Here is a 22,532-nt window from a genome sequence, read left to right as displayed (position 1 = left end):
AATGCTACTGTTGGAGACCAGCATATACGCAGCCTAAAATCCCAATACTCAATTTCTACCCTAATTGTCTCTTGTCAGTAGGAAATACATATACTTTGCTAAAGAAACAGGGCAAGTTTGAAACATTGTAGACGGATAAGAGTTACTGCCCTTGATCTGATTTTCCCGCTTGACATACATACTGCACAAACATAGTTAGGGATATAGGTAAATTTTCAAAATGTGAATAATGATCTATTTCTTCATTTACACACTGATGCAATATCAATCCTGAAAATACCAATATCCATGACTTATTTTGTCCCGTATATATGTGAGAATATGGCAACTTTTACTGTCTCATGAGTGCAGTTGAGATCGGTTTCTTCACTACCGACAATGTAAGAACACAACATTCAGTAATCCAACCATCCAAGAAACAATGACCCAAATAACGAACCTATTGGGCCTACAAGTTTACGTTCATTATAAAGGTAGTTTGTTACAACGGGGATAATTTACAACTTGGTAGGGTCTCCCTGATTATATTCGTTTCCAATAAAATATACAGCAAGGGTCAGAACCAAAGACGTTCGTCATATCCGTCTGTTCGTTATAAGCGTTTGTCAATAACCATACGTTGCTGCAATCACTGAAAATGATTTAGAAACCAGGGCGTGTGAAAACTGAAAAGTTTCCCTTTAAGTCCGTCCAAGGCTGAATTAAGTTCCTGATTAAATGACGTGACTATCAGGTAAGTCACTTGGAGGAGTGAGGTCTGGGTTTTCCAGAACGCCATGGTCAACTCTGGACACATCGACATCAGCAGATGGGCATCATGCATGGTTTGATCTGTATTTGCCCGGGTGTGCAGCTGGTGCCTGCACACACCTTCATCCTTTTCCGTGTTCCCAGGCCGCACGTGACACTGCACTCGCTCCACTTGTTGCTGGCTGTAACAGTAAACAAAGAGTTCTTTGTTAGGTCTTGAGATTCTTATCTTGAGGTCGAGATTCGCAAGTTTACCATAAACTATGGAATTACGACGGGTCAGGTCGTAATATTACGAACTCTTGCTGGATCAGGACCCAGACTACATATACAGGGATCCAGATAACTCTTCATGCAATTGGGTATTTACTTCCGCGTAATTGCATATTTTGAGGAGTAACTAGCATTTTGTATACTCCCACTAAGTTAAAGAATTGAGTACTTCTACATGGAGTTTCTTATCCTTATTGGGTCAACAACTCTCCTGCATATATAAATATAAATGCTTCTCAGTGGAGTAAAGTTGTTATTAATTGTCATATTGCAAAATAGTTTTAGTCATTTTCAAATACTCAACATGGACGTCATGTGACTATTATAGTAAACTCCGGACAGTGGCTACGGCTATAACAGTATATTTATAATTTATATAGGCATCGCCTACCCTTTGCTAATACTGTTGTAGAGTTTGGGCGACGAATCGCAAGAAAGCCAAGTTAGTTAATTGGGTAAAGTACGCAAGGTATCATAGACCTGTTGGGTTTTATGTGATTTTTGTGCGTTTTTTCTTTTTGGTACTCTCAGATTTGTAATTAATTGAGTAAATGTGATTTTTATTGAGTAAAATACGCAAATACGCGCCTTATCTGGAGCACTGCACATAGTCCATTAAAACAGCAGATCTGACTCACAGCATTTTGATCCTATTCATTCATTAAACGCAAATTATGATATGATTGTCCGCACACCATGAAAGCAAGTCCTCGTGATTCTGATTTTCTGTTTTTCAATATTTTTCGTGCTTTGCAAAGAAAGATTCATTAAAAAGGAAAATAACAATGAACTACTGGTACATCCAGAAGAAGATTAAATGGTGAGAAACCAATCTTGCACTGCCATGCAAAAAGAAGAATAACTATGCTTTAATAATTAAGCACATCATGATTTTACATAGGTGAGAAACTTTTATTAGTGAAATCCACCATCATTAAGACAACATATTTTACTTCAACTATCACATTGGTATACACGATCATCTTTCTTTTTCAAACGGCAAATGGTTATATGATGAACGAAAAAAACTGAATTTCATAAGAGAATAGATTTAACTTTTACTTGAATTTGTCACATCTGAGATCAATTCTTTTCTCAATCGACTGTTAGAATACAACAATGTTGTTAAGCCAGGTGAGTAAAATAGAAGACTGTGTGAGACATAGGCACATGTAACTAAATCCTAGATTGATTGATACACTTTGAATAAAAGAGAAGCAGTTGTACTTAAACACACTGAACTGGGGCTCTTTTCACAAGGCAACCTTTCTTAAGGTTTACCTTAACTCCCATTCTTCAACATTGCACTAAGGTTACCTTAGTGACTTACGATCACCTTTGAACTTTGTGAAAGAAGCCCTGGCAACAACTGAAAACAAAACTGAAAAGCATCAGCCCAAAGACAATTAAATTAATTGTATTGTAACACCAACACGAGAACTATCAATCATTTTCTCAAAGCTACCGGCGCATAAGAGTCAATAATCCCGTGACTTTGAGAGATTCTTTCTGTAAATGAGCAAAAATAACAGCTACCTGCGCTTTGTTGAGAATCCTCTTGATGTGATGGCACATGCGTGGGAGAGAACACATCCGAATGTAGTTGAGGGATGGTTGAAGAGGGTTGTGGGTGTGCATCTTGCTCAATGGCTGCCTCATAGACAGATACGGGACTTAACTCCTCCAAAGATGCGACATTTCTTCTGTCTCTGTCTGATTTCTCATCTGAGTCTTTGCTCGATTTTTCTGATTCTCGATGATTGTCAGAAAATATTGCTTCGACAGCTTCCTGAACAATACCAAAACTTCGCTTTTGTTTCCGCGAACCCTTCATATTCTTGTTTAATGTTCTGGGTTTATTAGCATAAGAGCGCGTCCGCTTACGTTTGACATCCTCTGACTCATCCTCTTCATCCTCATCCGTGGTCTGCTCTTCGTCGGTATCCTGATCTTCATCTTCATTACCTTCTTCATCCTCATACTCATAGTCATCTTTCCTCGTATCCCTTCCTTCCTCATCTTTTTCCTTTTCCTCTTTTCTACTATCATTTTTGTCCTCATCCTCACTCTCATTTTTTTCTTCCTCTTCATTCTCATGCCTATCCTCATCGTCATCATCAGGTCTATGACGAAGATCTTTCGTGTCATCATATTTAAATGCGTGATCATGGCCACGATGTTCCTTCTTTTGAATGTCGCTAAAGTCTTCCGAATAATATTTGTCACTGCCATGTTTGAAAGGATCTCTGTTGATGTCATGTTTTATAGCCTTGGCCACACTGGCTAAGAGAACCCCCATCTGATGTAAGCCAAGTTGCTGGCGAGGAAGAGATGCATTCAGTAAATCATGTTTACCATTAATGATCCTCCTCCAGTTGGTTTCAAGCCCATGAAATTGATTGGTTTTCACGGTTTTGGATGTATTAGACGAGTTGCCAATGGTTCTGTTATCAGCTGTGGTATGTATGACATGGTGTGTCACATGGATCTCTACATCACCCTTTACATTCACACCAGCATCATCCTTCTTTCCTGATGCGTTCTTTAATGATGCTTTAGCCTTGGTTTTCCCCAACATGGGTGCCCTCACCTTCACACTGTTGCTTATCCTACTGACCTCCAAGTCTGACAAAGTTTTATCCAGCGCAGTGTCTAGGTCTAAATCCAGATTTAGGGAACGCTTTCGATACTGTTTGGTTGTATCACGGGTAGACGGTACCCTGGGCTGAAGCTGTGACCTACAAGGTATTAGGGGCATAGCATTAGCAAAGGGACAGAGTGACTTTAGTTTTTGGACCCTTTTAGCAATATTCCCGCAACATCACTTCGAGGGGCACCAGAAATGGGCTTCACTCATTGTGCCCATGTGGCGAATCTTTGGCGTGAAGAGCGAACGCTTTCACCACTAGGTTACCTCAACGTCCTCAGTGTTAGTAATGAATATAGGAAATAAAGCCTCCTCCCTGTGGTGCAATATAACAAAGTAAAGTGTCGCCCTAAACAATACCATTAAAGAAAGTAGGGGATATAGGATATACAAGATTGATAAAAAGAGGAAACAGATGATGAAGAGAAACTAAAACAGAATGTTACATTTTATTCAATTCCTTTGGACATGTTTTATCTGTATGAATATGTATTACTTTTTCTCAAATATTTTTGTATTGGCAAGTGGTATGCTCGGAAATTGGAATATCCCCTACCTTTTAATGGTATATTATACACACAACAAAGTCGTCTATATTCCCTGGCCAGTGTCTGATCTTGAAGAGACAACAGGCACAATAAAACAAATTACCTGATGTTTCCAATCCTGTCACTGTTTCGCTGCAAGCGTTTCCGCAACTGTTTGGTCTTATTTTGTCCTGTTTGTGACATTCCATCGATCTCTTTTCCTGTCTTCTCTAATTGTTCTGCAACATCCTGCACAATTCTGGGAGTGGTGGCATTGTGGCTTCCCTGTTTCTGTTGACAAAATTATTCGGAGCAGATAATTTAAAATGACAGTCTCGGATTGTACATGGCAATAACAAACTATTTCGATCACATTTACATGACGCTGGCTTTCCCTTCAATGTTTTCAAAAGATGTTTTTCACAGTTGAAATGTATTGCGCCCAATAGATTCCACAAGTGCCAAATTTGTCGGCAAGTGTCGACAAATTAAGTTGTTTTATACTCCACAAAGCCTCTCCTAATCACCAAAGGTCCTGATCCACAAAGTGTTCGTAGTTTTGACATGCCGTAACTCTACAGTGCACGCCTGGCTCACGAATGTCGTAGCGCTTCAAACGTTTTTTGGATCGGGTCGTGGTTTCCATTTCCAAGAGTCATATCAATTTTTTTATGTTTGTTACATAATGGTTATTCGTTTCAATCACATGATAGTTATCACATACAAAGAAACGAATTAAAAAAAATGAGTGAATCATTATAGCCCTGGGCCTAGAATTTCGAAGCTCTCTTAGCGCTAAGATAGTCGTAAGTGCCCTACACTATCATAAACTTACGACTATATTAACGCTAAGAGAGGTTCGAAAATCTAGGCCCTGGTAAATTCAGCAAGTCTTACCTTGGCAATACAACGCCCATAAACGTGGTCAATTGGAATGACACACGATTGGTTGACAGCATCACAGTCGGCAGAAGACTGACAAGTCTTTCCATACGACCAGACTAGGTCTACATCAGTCTCCAAACCACTAGCGGGGACAGCTGCCGATAATATTAAATGTAATAAAATGATAAAGGTCATTTATAAAGCGCCTGTATCCATGCACTTGATAATGTCGAAAGCGCTTAGACGCCATTACTCCGGGTTACCCAGTAATCATTTTCTAAGTCCATACACAATCATACTTTTTGCTTCCAAAATAATATCATTTCCAAAATATCAATATCCTTTACTTTCATGTATATAGATTCAGACTTGGATATACCGTGCCCTGTTGTGTGACAGTTAAAGTTCATGCTGCTCCACAAAATAGTTTGAGTTCCAGTCATAACTTTGGACATTTTCAGTTGGTCAGTGTTGTTATGGACAACAGATGCTGGCCTTGGACATGTGGCTTAAGGTTGCAGAATGTAGCACCAACTACAAAACTAATGTGGCGCATTCCCTGTCCTGCTTCCGCAACGTTGTGAGAACGCTGGTAAAGTCTTGACACAAAGTTAGTTATACATGTACGTCATTTAACGTTATGTCGCAATGTAAGTATTCCACTATTAACGTCAAACAGAACGTTAAAGGTCACATGCAACCAAAAAATCAAACATAATTAAAACACATTTATCACTTATTCATGACATATAATATACATTGCTGCTTTTAAAAATACAAAGGAACAAAATTATAAGCGTACAATCGCGATTCAAAAGTGCAATATTTTGACTTGGGCTTACTTCCCCCGAAACGAAGCCCTCGGGAGACCGAACCCAGCCATAGCGGGTGGATGTGCACTCAAGTGTAACGACGGCTTCCGATTGGCTGTTTCATTTGCTGATATGCTGGGGGTTCATTGTGTGTACAGAAAGATGATCTGTTTGATGGGCATTTTAGAAGTATGGCGAGTCACAAGAAAGTAAGATTCTTTATGGATAACAACTTCTTTTTGTGTACTTGATGCATCGTTTCAGTATGGATTCATATACTGTTGTCAAACAAAAAATCATATACACTAAAAGAAGTTGTTATCCATGAAGAATGTATATAGAGATGTTGGGTTTTCAAAATACATGTTCTCTGAATTTGCGCTCGATCCAATCAAAAATCTTGTTAGTAGAGATGGTACACTACTGCGCGGCTGGAATCTGTCATTCGTCCAAGTGCAGAGCAGGACTTGAAACTGACAAGAGTTTTCACCAGTTTCCGTCAGATCCAGTCATCCGAAAAAAATGAATGTACATGTAGTTTGTTTGCAACCCACAGGCATAAATACATGTCATGTGTATCACACGTGCCTAATTACACAATGTGGCAAACACGGGACTCGGGTGCACGAGTCATAAATCAACTTATTTTCTTTACGTCGTATAGTCTGATAGGTGTTATGTTCAAATCGCACGTGGTCAATGATTGAAGCTGTGTATTGCATGTTGTCTTTAGCAGACAGGCAGACAGACATATAGGTGTGAATAAACCAGGCACTGAGCTTTCTCTGTGACAGAGACTACTCACCACAATCAACAAGTTTTTTTTACGTAACGAGTAGATTATTTACTTGTTTGTGTACACAACCAAGATTAGACTACTGCTCACGACCTCAGCATGCATACTGTTTCAAGCTCCGCGAACCTATTCACTGCGCATGCGTTATGGACGCAGTGCAGCCGTTGAAACCAGTTTTCCCCCCAGAGCTGGGGGGAATTTAGTGAAACGTTTGAACTCCGATTTCGCGGGCTTTTTTTCATCGCGTTTTTTCAACTTTTTAGGTTGAATTGGCATTTTTTATGATTTGTTTCGGTAAGTGTATACCAAAATGTACCAGAATCTGCAAAGTTGTGTTTTATGTTGCATGTGACCTTTAAGGCAACGTAAATATGTTAGCAGCAAATGGCTTAATCTTGCTGCGACGTAAAAAACGTATCACGTTAGAATATAGCGTTGTGCCAACGTAAATGGGAGTCCAAAGAATAACCTTTAACTATTTTGTGACAAAGTTGTGACAACGTGAAATTGTCAGGTGGGTGCTGTCTCAGATGTCTCATGGGATTGAGATGAGACCAGTGAGTGTGTGGTAATAATGCTAGTTTTGTTTGTTGTTTTCCGCTGCACTCAGCAATATTACAGCCATATGGTGACAATCTCTAAACAATCCAGTCTGATACAGACAGTCCAGTAATCGACTGTATGAGCATCCATGTAGATAAGTGATCCGAGCGAGCCTGACCAACCGATCCCCTAACCGTCTCTTGCGACAAGCAAGGGGTTACTGGAGACAAAATCTAATCGGGATCTCCAAGAATGACAGTGCGCTATCCGAGTTTGGACCAAACATTCAAGTGACTGACAGCGTGATCACTTATCTAAAGTTCATCAAATGTATCAATCAAGTCACACAGCAACCCTCAGTCGTCCCTTACGACAAGCAAGAATTACTAAAGACCAATGTCAACAACGATATTCACTGGTATAAATCAATACAACAAGTATATACATACAATTATTAATGACTTCCCTCTTAGGGCGCTCAGCCTTCCTGGGTTGTACTGAAACAGCAGGTCTTAGGGTGGTCAGACCTTCGTTTGTTGCAGTTAGCGCTCCCTGTTATGAAACACAAGTGAGTGAGAGAGTGAATGAGTGAGTGAGTATGATTTCACGTCAGAGTTCGTAGATTTACAGCAGTAACAAGGAGGGGGGCACTAGAAATCACCTTGACACACTGTACCCGGGAATTGAACTGGGGTTTTCATTGTGATGAATGTACCGTTTTGCCACCTTTCACCCAACCGCCATGCAGAACAAGAGACTGATTAGTAGCTAATTCAAAGTTAAAAGTCTCAGCACCCCCTTCCACTTCAATCAAGCTTATCAAAGATTTCAAGTTTGAATGGTTGGTTGGTTGATATTGCATTCAGCATTCAGCGTTCAGTCTGTAAATAATCAACAATGCGAACATCTATGCAGTTGGGATGCGATGGCAAGTGTTTACAAAGTCAGCCTGCTTGACCACCCGATTCCGTCAGTCGCCTCTTAGGATAAGCGTGGGTTGCTGAAGATCAATTCTCTGCCGGATCTTTTACGGGTAATTTTTAAAGGTAAAATCATATGTAGAGTATTTTTGCCGAAATTTACGTTTCAAGGAAGACAACTTGCAGCTGACACTTGACTACATTCCAGGTCAACATCAGGGCCTTGATTTTCGAAGCTCTCTTAGCGCTACGATAGTCGTAAGTGCCATACATCAACGATATCTTAAGACTATCTTAGCGCAATGAGAGCTTCGAAAATCTAGGCCCAGTTCTCTACGGTAGATTTGTTATGTATATTGTAACTTGGCCTATCTTTAGACTATTACCACCAGGAATACAAATCTGTATATCAATATACCTTAACAATACAATGTCCGTAGTTCTGGCTCGGCGGCCTCAGGCACACTTGGTTGACAGCCTCACAGTCAGCAGACGACATACATAACTGCGGGATGGCAGGATCCTGAGAAAAACCACGGTCATAGCAAAGACCTTTAGGGAACGTTCATGTTTTATGGTTCGCTGGGGATGACGATGATTTTCATGGAGAAGCATATACAATGTGACTGACAACACCCGCCACCTTCCCCACCTCTCCACCCCAAAAATATAACAAACAAACAAACAAAAACGTCTAAAAATCAACGTTCATATTAAGTTGCCCCGCCTTGTATGTCATGCACAGAGACAGTGTCACCCATCCCCGCACTTCTTAAGCATATGTATTTAATATTTTTCTGGAAAAAAATGCAACATTGATGACCCCCACCCCATCCCACCCCCAAAACAAAATGGATGACCCCCATAACATCATAATCACACCCTTTAGCCATAAATTATGAACGGTCCTATATTACATGCCACAAGGCTGTTTCTAAAATCACATGGCCTTGAAACACATGCCTGCACTGACTACCACCCACTAGACAGTATGTAGTACTGTGTCATAGAGTTCCAAACTATACTGATGAAAGATTTACTGATACTGATGAAAGATTTACTGATACTGATGAAAGATATACTGATACTGATGAAAGATTTTGATTGTGATGGGCATGGTTTTACACAGATTTTAGTTATATCCTGGTGGGGGTAAACCAGAGAGAACCCAACAATCACGTGCAATAGGTTTTCTGCCCAAGTCAGATATCAAGCTTCCTAAACTGGATAACTTGGAGTGAGTGAGTGACTTTAGATTTACGCCACCTGTGGTACATCTAGCAATATTAGCAATATCAAATTGCGGGACACCAGATATGCCAGTCATACTAGGCCACTAGAGGTAATTTCCATCCAGCAATATCAGATCGTCGGACATCAGAACTGGCCCCGTGTCAGTCATACTGGGCCACTAGACCTAATTTCCATAGACTTGGATGTTATTTTAATGTAGCATAAATAATTTTTCATGAATTTCAGAAATACGTTTAGGATGGATCTCTGTAAAAAATTAACAGGCAAATGTGAAATTATCTCTGCTCTGCTCTGCTCAGTTCACATTTCCGACCACTATTCAGCTAAAGACAACACATTTTTCAACTTAGGTATGGATCCAAAATGCACAAACCCATAGACCCCCATGATAAAGAGTTCACGGCACTGTACATTTGTTGATTAATTTGTTGCCAGTCGATAAATAAACAAAGGTAAGATGATTCCTCACAAACCTGGAAATTTGATTTGGATATCACGAAAAGTAAAGTCATGACAGTTATTTATCGAAACTAGATCAACAAGCAAGTCTATGGAAATTATGTCAAGTGGCCAAGTATAACTGGCTCTGATCTGTGGGGAATGCACAGGCGGTGTGAGAGGCGAATGCTTTAACCACTAGGCTATCCCACCACCTGGTGTATTGAAACACAATGGCAGCGCCCTGTGAACTAGTCATCAGATATACAGGTTACCTTTATTAGTGTCAAGGGGACTGCTGAGCTTGAGACAACCAAAGAGATGAGGAAAATACCCAATCCAATGGCCTTCATCCTGCTTTCTAATATTTCATCTTCTTCATCTGAAACATAAAGTATAAAGTAAACAAACACGATCTGGAATCAAACGCATCTTATACATGACGACTTCGCACAGTGTGACCAACCATAAAGGTTGCATAACACACTAAGGTAATTTAGGGCAACCCTTGAAATTACCTGAACAATTATCAGCTCAAATATAGGTAATTTCTTTTAGTGGTATTTTTTAGTTTGGACATGCAATATAGAAAAGAAAATACCCATAACTACTTTTATTTTGTGGGTGCCACTTTCCATACACATTGTAGAAATGCCGGTAGTGGAAAGATAAACACAGTTTACAAGCATTCGGGAAATTGAGAAACCTGGTGATAGAAAAGGATATTAATGGGAGCAAACCACTTGGTTTGGGAAGACGTTGATTTTCAACTGGAAGCTGAATATTTTTCTCCAAAATATTTAGAACTTTAATAAATTTGCACCCTAAACATTTTAAGCTGTGTCACATTTTAACAAGTCTAGGCAAAGGCACGTCTCATCTATGATCATGTCATCATTTTCTGTTTGCATGGATCTGTGGTCATAGTATCAGTCACTGGTTATTTATATCATCCTTGCTTGTTATTATCAAACTGACGTCATACAGACTCATTGCCATGGCTGAACATAAGTATTCGGATTGGCGTGTTAATTTGGTGCAGCAGAAACATTGCTAGGAAATTCTGTGTCTGTGACCAAGATGATTTTCTAACAATCTGCAGAATTTGACAACCAAATAACCCAAACTGAAAAAAAAAAGAAAATTATTACACCTACACTAAAATAACATGTAAGTCTATGAGAATTTTGACGACTGACAAGTACTTACAGTAGTTGGTCATTGGTGAGGCATTATTAGTGAAATTCCCATAGACTTGCATGCTAATTTACTTTTGTTTTCGTAAATATAGTTCAGTCAAATTGCTTACAATACTTACCTACCAGCTGGGAAATCATTTCAGCTACAAACACATAATTTACATTCAATTTTCAGATGATTATTACGAAAACTGCAGCTGTTTCAACAACATATATTAAAGGTGCCAATCAGGTTTAACATGGCTGTCTATGGGGCTAGATTAAAACTAAGTTGTTCTTATAGTGCTTCAGCCGCGAACTCTATATCATAGCGAGTGAGTGAGTGAGTTTAGTTTTACGCCACACTCAGCAATATTCCAGCTATATGGCGGCGGTCCGTAAATAATCGAGTCTGGACCAGACAATCCAGTGATCAACCACATGAGCATCGATCTGCGCAATTGGGAACAGATGACATTTGTCAACCAAGTCAGCGAGCCTGGCCACCCGATCCCGTTAATCGCCCCTTACGACAAGCACAGTGTTCACGAATAGCATTTGACCCTCTGACAAATCTGGCAGATTCGCCAGTGGTCGGATAGAAATCACCAACCCGTCAGCTCCAGCGTCTGATTGAATATTTCACAATGTCTTTGCGTGAAGTTGTTATTTGCGGCATGTGACGCTTGTTTGCTGTTTAGAAATCTAATGTTTGTTATCATATAATGTTAATAATTTCAGTGCCAATTATAAGAAATGTTAAATCTGAAATGTTTGTTAAACTTTATTCTGTGGGTCCTGTGAATTTTCAATGTGTCAGACATACATCTGAAACTTACAGGACCTAATGTCCTGTTACTTTGAAACACCATTGTGAACACTGCAAGCACAGTCGCCTTTTATGGCAAGCATGTGTTGCAGAAGGCCCATTCTACCCGGGACCTTCATGGGTCTATATCATAGCGGCCTACAGGGATTGGGAAAGATAGCTTTGACAATGGGCCATTTTCAGGATTAGTAGCTGAAATAAGAATAGGTCACTGCCCTTGTATCAATAGTATACGTATAAATTTCATAGGGTCGTGTTTATTCTCATGTACAAAATGTCCCATGCCCTCTGCCTTTCCCTGTCCCGCATGCATTATCAGGTGTCATTCCATAAATAATCAACGAAAAGATGAAAGAAAATTATCTACACGTAGCTGAAGATGATTTCAAAGATGTTTGCAAAATATCGAAACAAAATGACTTCTACTCAATTTATGAAATTAATTCTTGCAACAGTTAATTAACATCCAAGTGTGTGGAATTTTCACTAATGATGACTCACTTATGGCCACAGATGTTCCAGGTAAACAAGTCACATGAACCACAGAATAACGGACACCTTGTGTCACGTCACCCTAACGCAAACCCCAAATCTAACCCTAACCCTAACCCTAACCAAACGTAAACTTGCTTGCTTTCAAAGATGGCAGAAGGTATCCGGTACTCTGTAACCCTGCCAAATAATGTTATTTGTATTCTTGCATTAAACGACCAATAAAATGACAATGCATTTACTAGGGTTCAGAAAAGGTCGGAGTAATGTACCTTGAAAGAATATATCTAGATTCATACGTTTGTGCATAAGCATGATAAAACAACGGATGTAAGATACTAAGTACATTGATCGAGACAGTTTTAGCGGGACCGATTGTGGTGGGGAAAAGCTTCATGCACAAACCTTGACCCTTGTAGTCAACGTACATCAGCCATTTTGTCAGGGTTAACAAAAGAGCACAGGAAATGATGACGTCATTTTACTATTATGATGTCATATTATAGCAACATGTCGTCGACATTTTGGCGGCAAACCGACCCGTTCTAGAAGATCTGAATTTTTCTGAGATTATCCAAAGACATATATTCACGAATATACGTCTTTGGATTATCAAACCTGGAAAATTTAATCAAAAGGTTTCTTTCATTTTCTTCGAATAAAGTGATCTCTATTGGGATTTGTTTTGTTTTTCATCGAGATTAAACAAAATAATAAATGTGACAATAACGGAGACTGACGCTGAAAGAATCTCGAAACATAAACCCGTGAGAAAGGGTGAGGATGTACATGTTTTAACCATCCTCGATATCTCCAGGGTATACGTTCCGATGAATCTTCACTATACCCAGGATTCATCTACGACTCGACCCGAAAATGTCATTGTCTCCCTTTGCTGGCTCCGAAGATCACGGTAACCAGCAAAGCCATCGTTTCAGTTGAACTTGCCAGTGTCAACAAAGATAAAGGTAGTAGCTGCGAAGGTTTGCTCGCAGTGCGACTCAGATTTGGGGGAGGTCATACAGACACATTGATAGGTCCGATAATTTAAAAAAAAGTATGTGCAAGAATTCTTTCTGCCTCTTTCAGAGAACTTCTGCATGGTTCGTGTTGCCATTTTTTAAGTTTAATAGGAGAGATAATTACAAAAGCGAAAAAGAGTTGTCATTGGTTCGCTCAAGTTTTCAGCGTATAAACCGGATTGGATAAAACGTCAGAAAAGGGAGGTTATACATTTATCGGGCTTAGCCGTAGATGCATCCAGGAACGTATACCCTGGAGATATCAAGGATGTGTTTTAACGGACTACATCTGTACTTCTGATCAAAAGACCTGTTGCATCTTTTGCAGGACTCTTCTAATTGTAGATCTACACTGGAATTTTTGTTCAGGATGAAACCATGAATGAATCGTTAGTCCACAATGGTACGAAAATGAATAATTTCTCCTGCAGAGAATACAGATGAACCTACGGTGTCAATTAGTCAAATGAAAATGAATAGGTCATGGTTTGATGGTGTTGGGCCAGTTAGTACATGGTGTGTATTTAAACTAGATCTACAGGGGGAAAACGTTATGACTTTTAAAGTAACTTACAAAAAACAAAAACGCTGCATGGTACAGTTTTGAAGGCAAGCAGAAATCAGTCGTGAAAACCCAATATGATCCTGATAACAAGGTAGCTGTCCGACCCGTGAATGTTCGGGGTAGAATATGCCTTCAGCAACCCATGTTTGCCATAAAAGGCGACTATGCTTGTCGTAAGAGGGGACTAACGGAATCGGGTGGCCAGGCTCGCTGACTTGGTTGACACATGTCGGTTCCCAATTGCACAGATCGATGCTCATGTCGTTTATCACTGGATTGTCTGGTCGAGACTCGATTATTTACAGACCACCGCCATATAGCTGGAATATTGCTGAGTGCGGCGTAAAACTAAACTCACTCACTCACCTAGTTGTCCAAAAACTTCGTGCATTTTTCAAAATGTGAAAAACGTATAACTGTGGGACATTGGTCCAAATGCACGTACATGATTGTGGCATAAATACACCGAGGCTGGACAGAGCATGCATGCACTGACCAAAAACACCTTCACGAGTGTTCCAAGACTTACATGTAGCCTGGCAAGGTAACAACACCAGCTTGCTATAACTAACGTCAGCAGCAGGCAGGCCACCAGTAAATTGTAAAACCGTTACCAATTAACAGGTCAGTTCCAAGACAGCCCAAGATCGGGATGGCCAAGAGTCAAGACACCGACCAAAGACATCCGGTAGATCAAGCTCCGGAACAGATTCGTGACGACGACTTCAACAGCGACGACAGCACTAGGACACGTCATCAGCAGAGGAACAGTCCTCCGACCTCTTGGTAAGGCTAGTATACGAGCCTACCGCCCCTTCCACAGAATGGTCTCGGTCCGTCCACACCGTCAACACAGAATCTGACTGGGTTGCATCTACGTACATGACTGTGAGAGAGTGAGTTTTGCGGATGTTCCGAAGTCAGTTCCGATGGTTCAGAAACGATGACAAAGATCGAGTATTCGACGCTGAGGAGAGCGACAGGCTCCAAACGGCTCTCAAAACGTTCACCCGTTCCATGGGGAAGGTATGGGGGAAGGTATGGGGGAAATTTGTGGCTAGAGAACAAGACTGGTGATCATCTGAGGAATTCAGAAAGCTCAGCGATATATGGATGAACTGCGGAAACCTTATGGTTCACGTGCGTCACCAGTATCCAAACATGGCGGCAGGTAGATCGCATGGAGATTATTTCCCTCGAATTAGCATTCATCCACAAGTATACAGTCAAAATTATTCAACACACTGGTAAACCTTAATGGTGCCAATACACTGAATTTGTATATTAATGTGTATGTCTGGAAGAATAAGCATTTTTTAAATCGCACGAGGACGTCGTTAACCTAATTAATTTAAAACTTTCTGAGGATAATTTTGATTAACGAGGCAGAAAACAAAAGGCAGTGTCGGTGACCTAAATTAAGAATCCTCACACAGGGCTAACTGACGCGCTGTTCTATTGACGTTTCTGTCCCCCAACGTTAAGACAAAAGTTACCAGAAAAAACAAATGAGAAACAGTTTGATGAGGTTTATGTTTGGGTTAAATATCTTCTCTAAATTATTTTAACAGACACACAAAGCCTCTTACACAGACCAGTCACAGATTCAACTAGGCTCAAGAATAGTGTAGGTAGTAATGTAGATTTAAGTTACACCACCCGCTATATGGGACTATTAATGTAAACTTTGTCAACTGATATCGCTGCATTATACACTGTTGTTATGTGCCTTGGACCCCTGGCTGACATCAAACAACTCAGTTCAAGGCTATAGATCCTACTTTTGGTAGTGCTGATACTGGTGAATGTCAAATACAACCGACAGAGCTGTCATCAGCCATTCCTCTTGATGTATACTACTATGGTTAAAATGAGCTAATATTAGAGATCAGCATGACTATAGTGTGCCATAATAAATCCACATGCCCAGCTCTACGCAAGGTGTGAGTGTTTAGTTTTGCTCTGCATTTAGCAACATTCCAGCTGTGTGGTAACATTCTGTAAATAATCGAGTATGGACCAGTCAATCCTGTGATCAAACACTGCAATGATACATGGACCAATGCATCTGGTATACAATGACATGCATCATCCCAGTCAGCAAACCTGACCATCAGATCCTGTTGCTCACCTCCTTAGACAAGCATCAAGATCAGTCTTAACAGAGAGATCTTCAATGGTATCCAGGCTTGGGTTTTCTCTTCTTGGGTTTTTACCTTCTTCTTGATCTTAACATCTAAACATTATATGTTTCTTCTCATAGCGTCGCCTGTTTCCCTATGAACAGCATAAACACAACAAACAATGCGGTATAATGAAATGATTTATTGACAGTAGAACTGGATCTGTCACAAACAACAGACACACTGTCACTGCTATGTCATGCAACAGGTCACATGACAACACAGGACAGACAAACAGACAGACACACATCCACACAGACTTGAAGACAGTGAGGGATTAACTTAACAGGAAATACCAAAGAAAACTGTTTTGTTGCTGCAGCATTGTGACCACAGGCAGATAAGGCAGACGAGCTGAACACTTGCGCTGTCTTTAACACTGCATGACTACCCAAGGCTTGATAAAAGAAATCTCATTTCTCATGACCCACCATCAAATGTACCAAGCTCCATAAGTCATTTTATCATGTTCCCATACTGCTAAGAAAAAACTTTGCATCTCAAATCTTTAATTCCAACATTTAGTACCTCAAATCTAAAGAAGAAAACCAGTTTAATTGGCAAAACCAAATACACGTAACTGGTATAAATTTGCAATCTACTCCACAAATATAAGTAAGAAAACCTTCTCCTTCCCAGGTGTTTATTTTTTGTCTTTTTTTAATTTTCCAAAAATATCTCAGCAGGAGACGCCAAATATGACCTCACATTGTACCTTTGTGGGGAATCAAACCCATTTTTGGTGTGACGAGCGAATGCTTTCACTACTGGACTACCCAATCTCGCCAAACAGGTCATGAGAAATAAGAATATGTATGTAACTGTCACAACCTGTACCCAATTGCACAAAGCAAGTGAACAACCATCATAGGACTAAGGCTTTGTAGAATAGAGCACATGGTGAGGATTCTCAAAATTTGCAGTTCCAAGTCTTTGAGTTGTGCCCTAATTTTCCTGCATTTCAGTTAGCACCAGATATTTCTGTATAATTTCATTTGTCAGAACTATCTGGCCGACCTTATTTCATTCTCAGTAACTCTTATTTTCTTGATATAGAAAAAGTGTTTTGATTACTGTTTGTAAACCATTACGTCATAAAGCCAAATTTTCAAAAATTCATTTGATTATGACTCCTATTATTTAATAGCTTCTGAAAACCATTTCTGGACCGCAGCTGTCTATTTCCAAATGCCATTAAAACTGTTGAATCAAGTGACTTTGAGATTACTGTTCTGTATAAGAATTTCTAACAAATGACTTAGCCACCTGAAATGGTTTTGTTTTGTTGATTTCTTTAAAAAAATATGCCAAAATCAGACAAGACTTTGAAAGAGCTAAATATAATTCAAAACTTACCAAGTATATGAAGAAAATTTCTCTGCTGCTGAAGTAATAATGAAAGAAGAATAATATCTCATAATTCAGTGATCGTGGAAAACCAGGATGCATTAAAGTCCATCAGTAAAATGGCCATTAAAATAAAAAAATATAAAAATTTAAATAAAAGTCTAAATATTTAATACACATAGCAAATGAGGAAAAATTGTAGAACAGAAAAGAAAATATATATCTAAAAACAGTTTGTAGAGTAGCAATACAGAAGTTAAGTGATATTTACTAGTGGATTCTTAGTTTCTGTACAAGTCTCGAGGAAAATGCTAAATACAGTATCACAAAGGCTCGTAGATTAGACAACAGTAGGGGCAACCAAGCATCAGGGGAACTTTAACAAGACAATGACAGGAACACTCTGTTACCATGGTTACAGGAAACTAATTAACACCAGGTGTTGTCACAATCAAGAAATGTGCAAAACTTAACAGGGTTTTCACTAGTAAAAATGAAGACCATAATGAATTGATTATTTTAAACACAACATATTTAAATCTGTCAAAATGAATCAGTTTTCTGTCATTTTTCACAGATTATTTTCTCAACCAAACATTTCCAGGGGCAGGGTTTGTTCTGAAAAATATTTCATTACTCAGATTCCCGACCTTAAACAATGACTAGTTGTGTACATATACTACTCCACTTTTCATAAGGATATTTTACATTTCTATGCTGCAAAAAACTGATTCACATAATAAAATGCCAAGCCTATGTAAACAAAAATGACATTATCCTCATCAAAAGTTGAGTAATATATGTTCATTTGGGTAATTTTGTCAGTTCATAGTCTGAAAATGTCATAATTAATTCACTATAGCCTTACACACCAAATCATTGTTTTATTTAAAAATAACATTTCAATATCTATCCTAGCATCCTAGAGACTATGAGATTTAGGTTGCAACAAGCATCAACACGCACAAATACTTTCAGTAAAAGTGTCATATTTTACATGTGGTTTGCGATATTTAGGTCACTAACAACAACTTCACTTGTACACTACGAATGAGCTAATTACAAACTTCAAGATACATTCCAAAAAAAAAAATATACTTGCCATGAAGTAAACGTTTTGATTCTGATATTTTTGCTCAGTCGTCTCATAAACCATTAATGCCACAGCATTTGAATATTCGTCCATAACTTCTAAATCAGTAAACTGATTTCAACTTTCTTGACTTAAATCAATCACATTTCAGAAGTTTGAATTGAGATTTCATTTTGACAAGACCCATAATCTGACATGGTATTTGGACATTATCTTGGCATCTATCACAATCTTTGAATGACTAATGAAGAAGACGTGAGGAGTGGGGAAAAGTCAGATCTATTTGCTGTGAAATGACAAGTCACATGACTTGCATTGGAGCACCACTGAAGCAAAGTGTCCATGCTAACACAATCTACACAGAGTTACGTCATAGTCATAATAACAGCTGGTTACCTAGCAACAGTGTCTTGGTCAAAGGTCACTACACGTCTGTAACCAAAAACTGAACAGTTGTAAGGAAAACTACTCCAGGTTATATTAGATTCCCCAACTGATGGCATAGCAAGTTTATGACTCACTTTGAACTGTGCAGCTGAGACTACAATGTTTTTCAAGAGGAAATAACCAAACTAAATACTGTTAAAAATCACTTCTCACATGCCAAAACTACCAATATTCTCAATACACAATTTGCTTGAGAGCGAGTTTAAGATTTCAAATTTTCATTTCTTACATTGCTTAAAACTGGAGAAAAAGCAACAATGATACTGGTCTTAAGACCTTTTCTCTCTATAACAAAATGCTGCATCTAGGACAGCTGGGGCACCAAATCAATTTTCATTCGGGAAATGCAAACACAATTTTATCTATTCAAAAATTTGCCATTACTTTTTGCAGATCAAAGTAATTTCCCCAAGCAAGACACTGTGCAAGGGTCCCAGCATATATCAATATATTGCATTTCGCATATGCATAATAAACAACACAATAACACAGGACTGAGGAAACACCTCAGACAGGGCTGGCACCCAGGCTAAAGACAGAACTCTTCCATTCTGTTGATGGGCATTACAGCCCTTGGGAGTTCCACTGAAGAAAGCAGGGAGAATACACACAAACAGAATGGAAAATAATCTAAGGAAATATATTATAATTGTTCAATGGGTACATTGAGAGAGATCGTACAATCCCTGTTCTTGAACTGGGCTCTCCCTGAATGGCAACCTTTGATGGGTGTAGAACGGAGGGTTGGTTAGTTAATGCACATGTAGGGGTGGCCTGCAGTAACTTCACAACAATTACACTGACCAGGATATTTGATTCTTAACTACTTTGGGTTTACCGTCAAAAACAAAAAAAGTTCTCGACAAAGAGAACAGTCATGAGCAATTCAGATCCCTTTCTGATAAACCATGATTTTCTTTAAATAATTTTTTTCCACAGAAAAATACACTCAGGTATACAGAGCATTTTTAAAAGCAACTTATGATATCGGAACCTCGTAATTTCAAATCAGCCAAAAAGTATCCAAGATCAAGCTAAAATGTTTCAAATTCACCTGACCAACAAATTTTCTCCAAGGAAAATTGTTAACTGTTGCCATTACCCACGAAAGGACTCAACATAATCTGCTCTGCCTGTAGAAAAAGTTGTTGTTGTTCTACATGACCACCACACAGTGCTTCACTGTTCATGTGCATGGTCCTATCATCACCAGTTCTCTCCCTTGTTAGAGTTACTTCCCTTTACCAATTCCACTGACTCCGGACCAGTTCTCATAAGCCATGATTGTCTCCTTTGCCTGTCACATGCAAATATATAAGACAATATGAGTATTATATACACCAGCACTATGATGCCATCGCACTGCTCAGGCATGTGCTAAGAGGCCGCCATTTTGATACATAAACTCTCAAGTTAGTCATTATGCAATACAGGTCACCTGCCATCTTCCTGCCACAGGACAGTTCAGTGGAACCGTCAGGCAACGTACAATTATTTACAGTGAATACTTCCAATATAGGATCACAAACTATCTGTGTGGCATATAGTCACATATATCCTACACATGTAGTATAGACAATACAAGGGTGCCAGTATGTTGGTACAAGTCTCTAGTACTGCTAGATGAGTGTGGGTCCTCAAGAAATACTTGGTTCACATCACAGCGAGGACCTGGCCCATTAAATACCTGAACAACACTCAAGTCCACAGCTCGGAACTACACCGTGCCCTACTCCAGTCTTCTGCACAACCATTTCGTAAGGGAGAGATTTCCACATGTGTTTTCCTGTTCATTTTGTCGAAAGGCAAGACGCACTGCATCCAACTGTTCCCTCAACACTAGAAATGAAACAGGACGAAAATGCAAGCAAAGTGCCACGTTTCTCACAGTGTTCATGCTCTCTCGTATACAGCAGAAAATTGAAAATAGTTCAGAGGAAGATTAAAACTTAAGGCGTTATGCAGTTGACTCTTTCAAATTATCAAAGTATTCCATTAGTTGATCGTATGTCATCCCCATTGCTTCATAATCCCATTCGGCATCCTCTGGGTTGGGGACATCTGCCCCATCCAGAAGTGGGTTGGCAGTGATCCGAATACTGCATTCCGAGCCTTTGTAAGTTGACACAGTGCTGTTGCGGTTGCTCCCACCGTTTTGTGAACTGTTAGAGCTATGACTGCTACTCTGGGGACGAACTATCATCTGATTCCCGTTGAAGTCCTCTTCTGGCATGAGTGTCTGTGAGCAGCGTGTGTGATGAGCACCATTACGTTCTAGCGTTGAGCGTCCGATCCAAACCCAATCATGAGCCTGAGATACAGTATCCTTGGGACCTTTTGGAATACGCTTCCGGCGGTATCTGAGCATGAATACAACACAGTTGACAGTAAAGACCAAAATCGCAACGCAGAATACAGCCAGCAGGACGTACATGCCAATCTCCAATGGTGACAGATGGTTGTTTTCTCGGATTGGCTGCTGGTGAGCCTCCGATTTGGGTTTGGGCATGGGGAGATTATCAAAGGCCAAATCAACAGGAATCAGCCGAGGATCTGATTTGTCCTTCTTCAAAACCTTATCAAATTTGGACTTGGGCTGGTGTTGAAAGTATTTGTCTTTATTGTCAATGTGTATCTTCTGAATATTCTGGTTGTGATCATCCTGATCGTCCTCCCATCGTCCACTGGCGCGGTTGTTGTAGTTGCCATCACTCTGAAGGCTGTCATGGTAGCTACCTTCCTTAGAGAAGTCAGCAGTCACATATACATAGGTTGTAGACAGCGGGCGGGAACGTTTACGTGGGCATTGGTCTCCATGCCTGAAAACAACTTTCACAAATTCATCGCTTCCTTCGCCAACTGCACGGATCTCATAATTGTCTGTGTCAAGAATGTCGATGACGTGGTGATTGAGGGAGGAAATCTTAATGTCGTAGTCCTTGGGATTGATGTACTTCAGAGGGAAGCTTGTACCATCAGAATACTGCACTGACACATCCAGACTTGCCTCCTGAAATCAAGACATATCACAGTTAGTTTTCAAACACATTTTCCTGACAGTAACACTTATACAGAGACTTAATCACTTCCACTTCAGAGCCTCATGTCAGCATGTTGGGCCATTCACCTCTTTGAGCCATTTTCTAGTCCTGCCACATGGGGCACCAAAACTGATCCTCTCTTACTCTACCATGCGCTCAACACATCAGTACTTAACCATCCTTTCATAGCCAGGTAGTGAGACTTTTCTTTCAATATATCAGACAGCTGAATCTGAATATGTGTGTGTGGTCTTGTGCTTTTTTTAACAGTATCCTGGCCATATTATTTCCAGGTAACAGCAGGTGGCACCAAAAATGAGCTTCACACATTGAACCAATGTGGTCCACGCTATCATCAGTATTCAACTAATTCAGTGGTAAGCCTTGGAGGCTTGTCATATCAGAACTCTGCCGCCCCACAAGGACACTTACTTCCTCTGTCGTATTACTACTAGTAGTCAAGTCCAGGCACATAGCAGGACAAATTTGT

The 22,532-nt window shown here is 39.7% G+C and overlaps 2 protein-coding genes across 2 annotated transcripts in view; both read right to left on the bottom strand.

Moving 5' to 3' along the window:
- Nucleotides 1–801: 801 nt before the first annotated feature.
- Nucleotides 802–11,106, bottom strand: LOC137274273 (cylicin-1-like). Its single transcript, XM_067807389.1, has 7 exons — nucleotides 11,055–11,106; nucleotides 10,121–10,227; nucleotides 8,583–8,676; nucleotides 5,095–5,237; nucleotides 4,322–4,488; nucleotides 2,560–3,761; nucleotides 802–932 (listed from the first exon to the last, which is right to left on the bottom strand). Exons 1-7 carry the CDS (start codon nucleotides 11,104–11,106, stop codon nucleotides 802–804), a joined length of 1,896 nt encoding a protein of 631 aa, XP_067663490.1.
- Nucleotides 11,107–16,241: 5,135 nt separating this feature from the next.
- The window catches only part of LOC137295690 (transmembrane protein 132E-like), a 78,440-nt gene continuing 72,149 nt past the window's right edge, over nucleotides 16,242–22,532 (bottom strand). The window contains exon 9 of the mRNA XM_067827177.1: nucleotides 16,242–22,011. Coding sequence (XP_067683278.1) covers nucleotides 20,959–22,011 — 1,053 coding nt within the window. The 3' untranslated portion in view covers nucleotides 16,242–20,958. The remainder of the gene's footprint in view (nucleotides 22,012–22,532) is intronic.

The sequence above is a fragment of the Haliotis asinina genome, chromosome 1 (assembly GCF_037392515.1).
Source record: "Haliotis asinina isolate JCU_RB_2024 chromosome 1, JCU_Hal_asi_v2, whole genome shotgun sequence".
NCBI classification, from domain to species: domain Eukaryota; kingdom Metazoa; phylum Mollusca; class Gastropoda; order Lepetellida; family Haliotidae; genus Haliotis; species Haliotis asinina.
The sequence above is the reverse complement of the archived record's forward strand: the minus strand, read 5'-3'. Positions and strand labels throughout refer to the sequence as shown.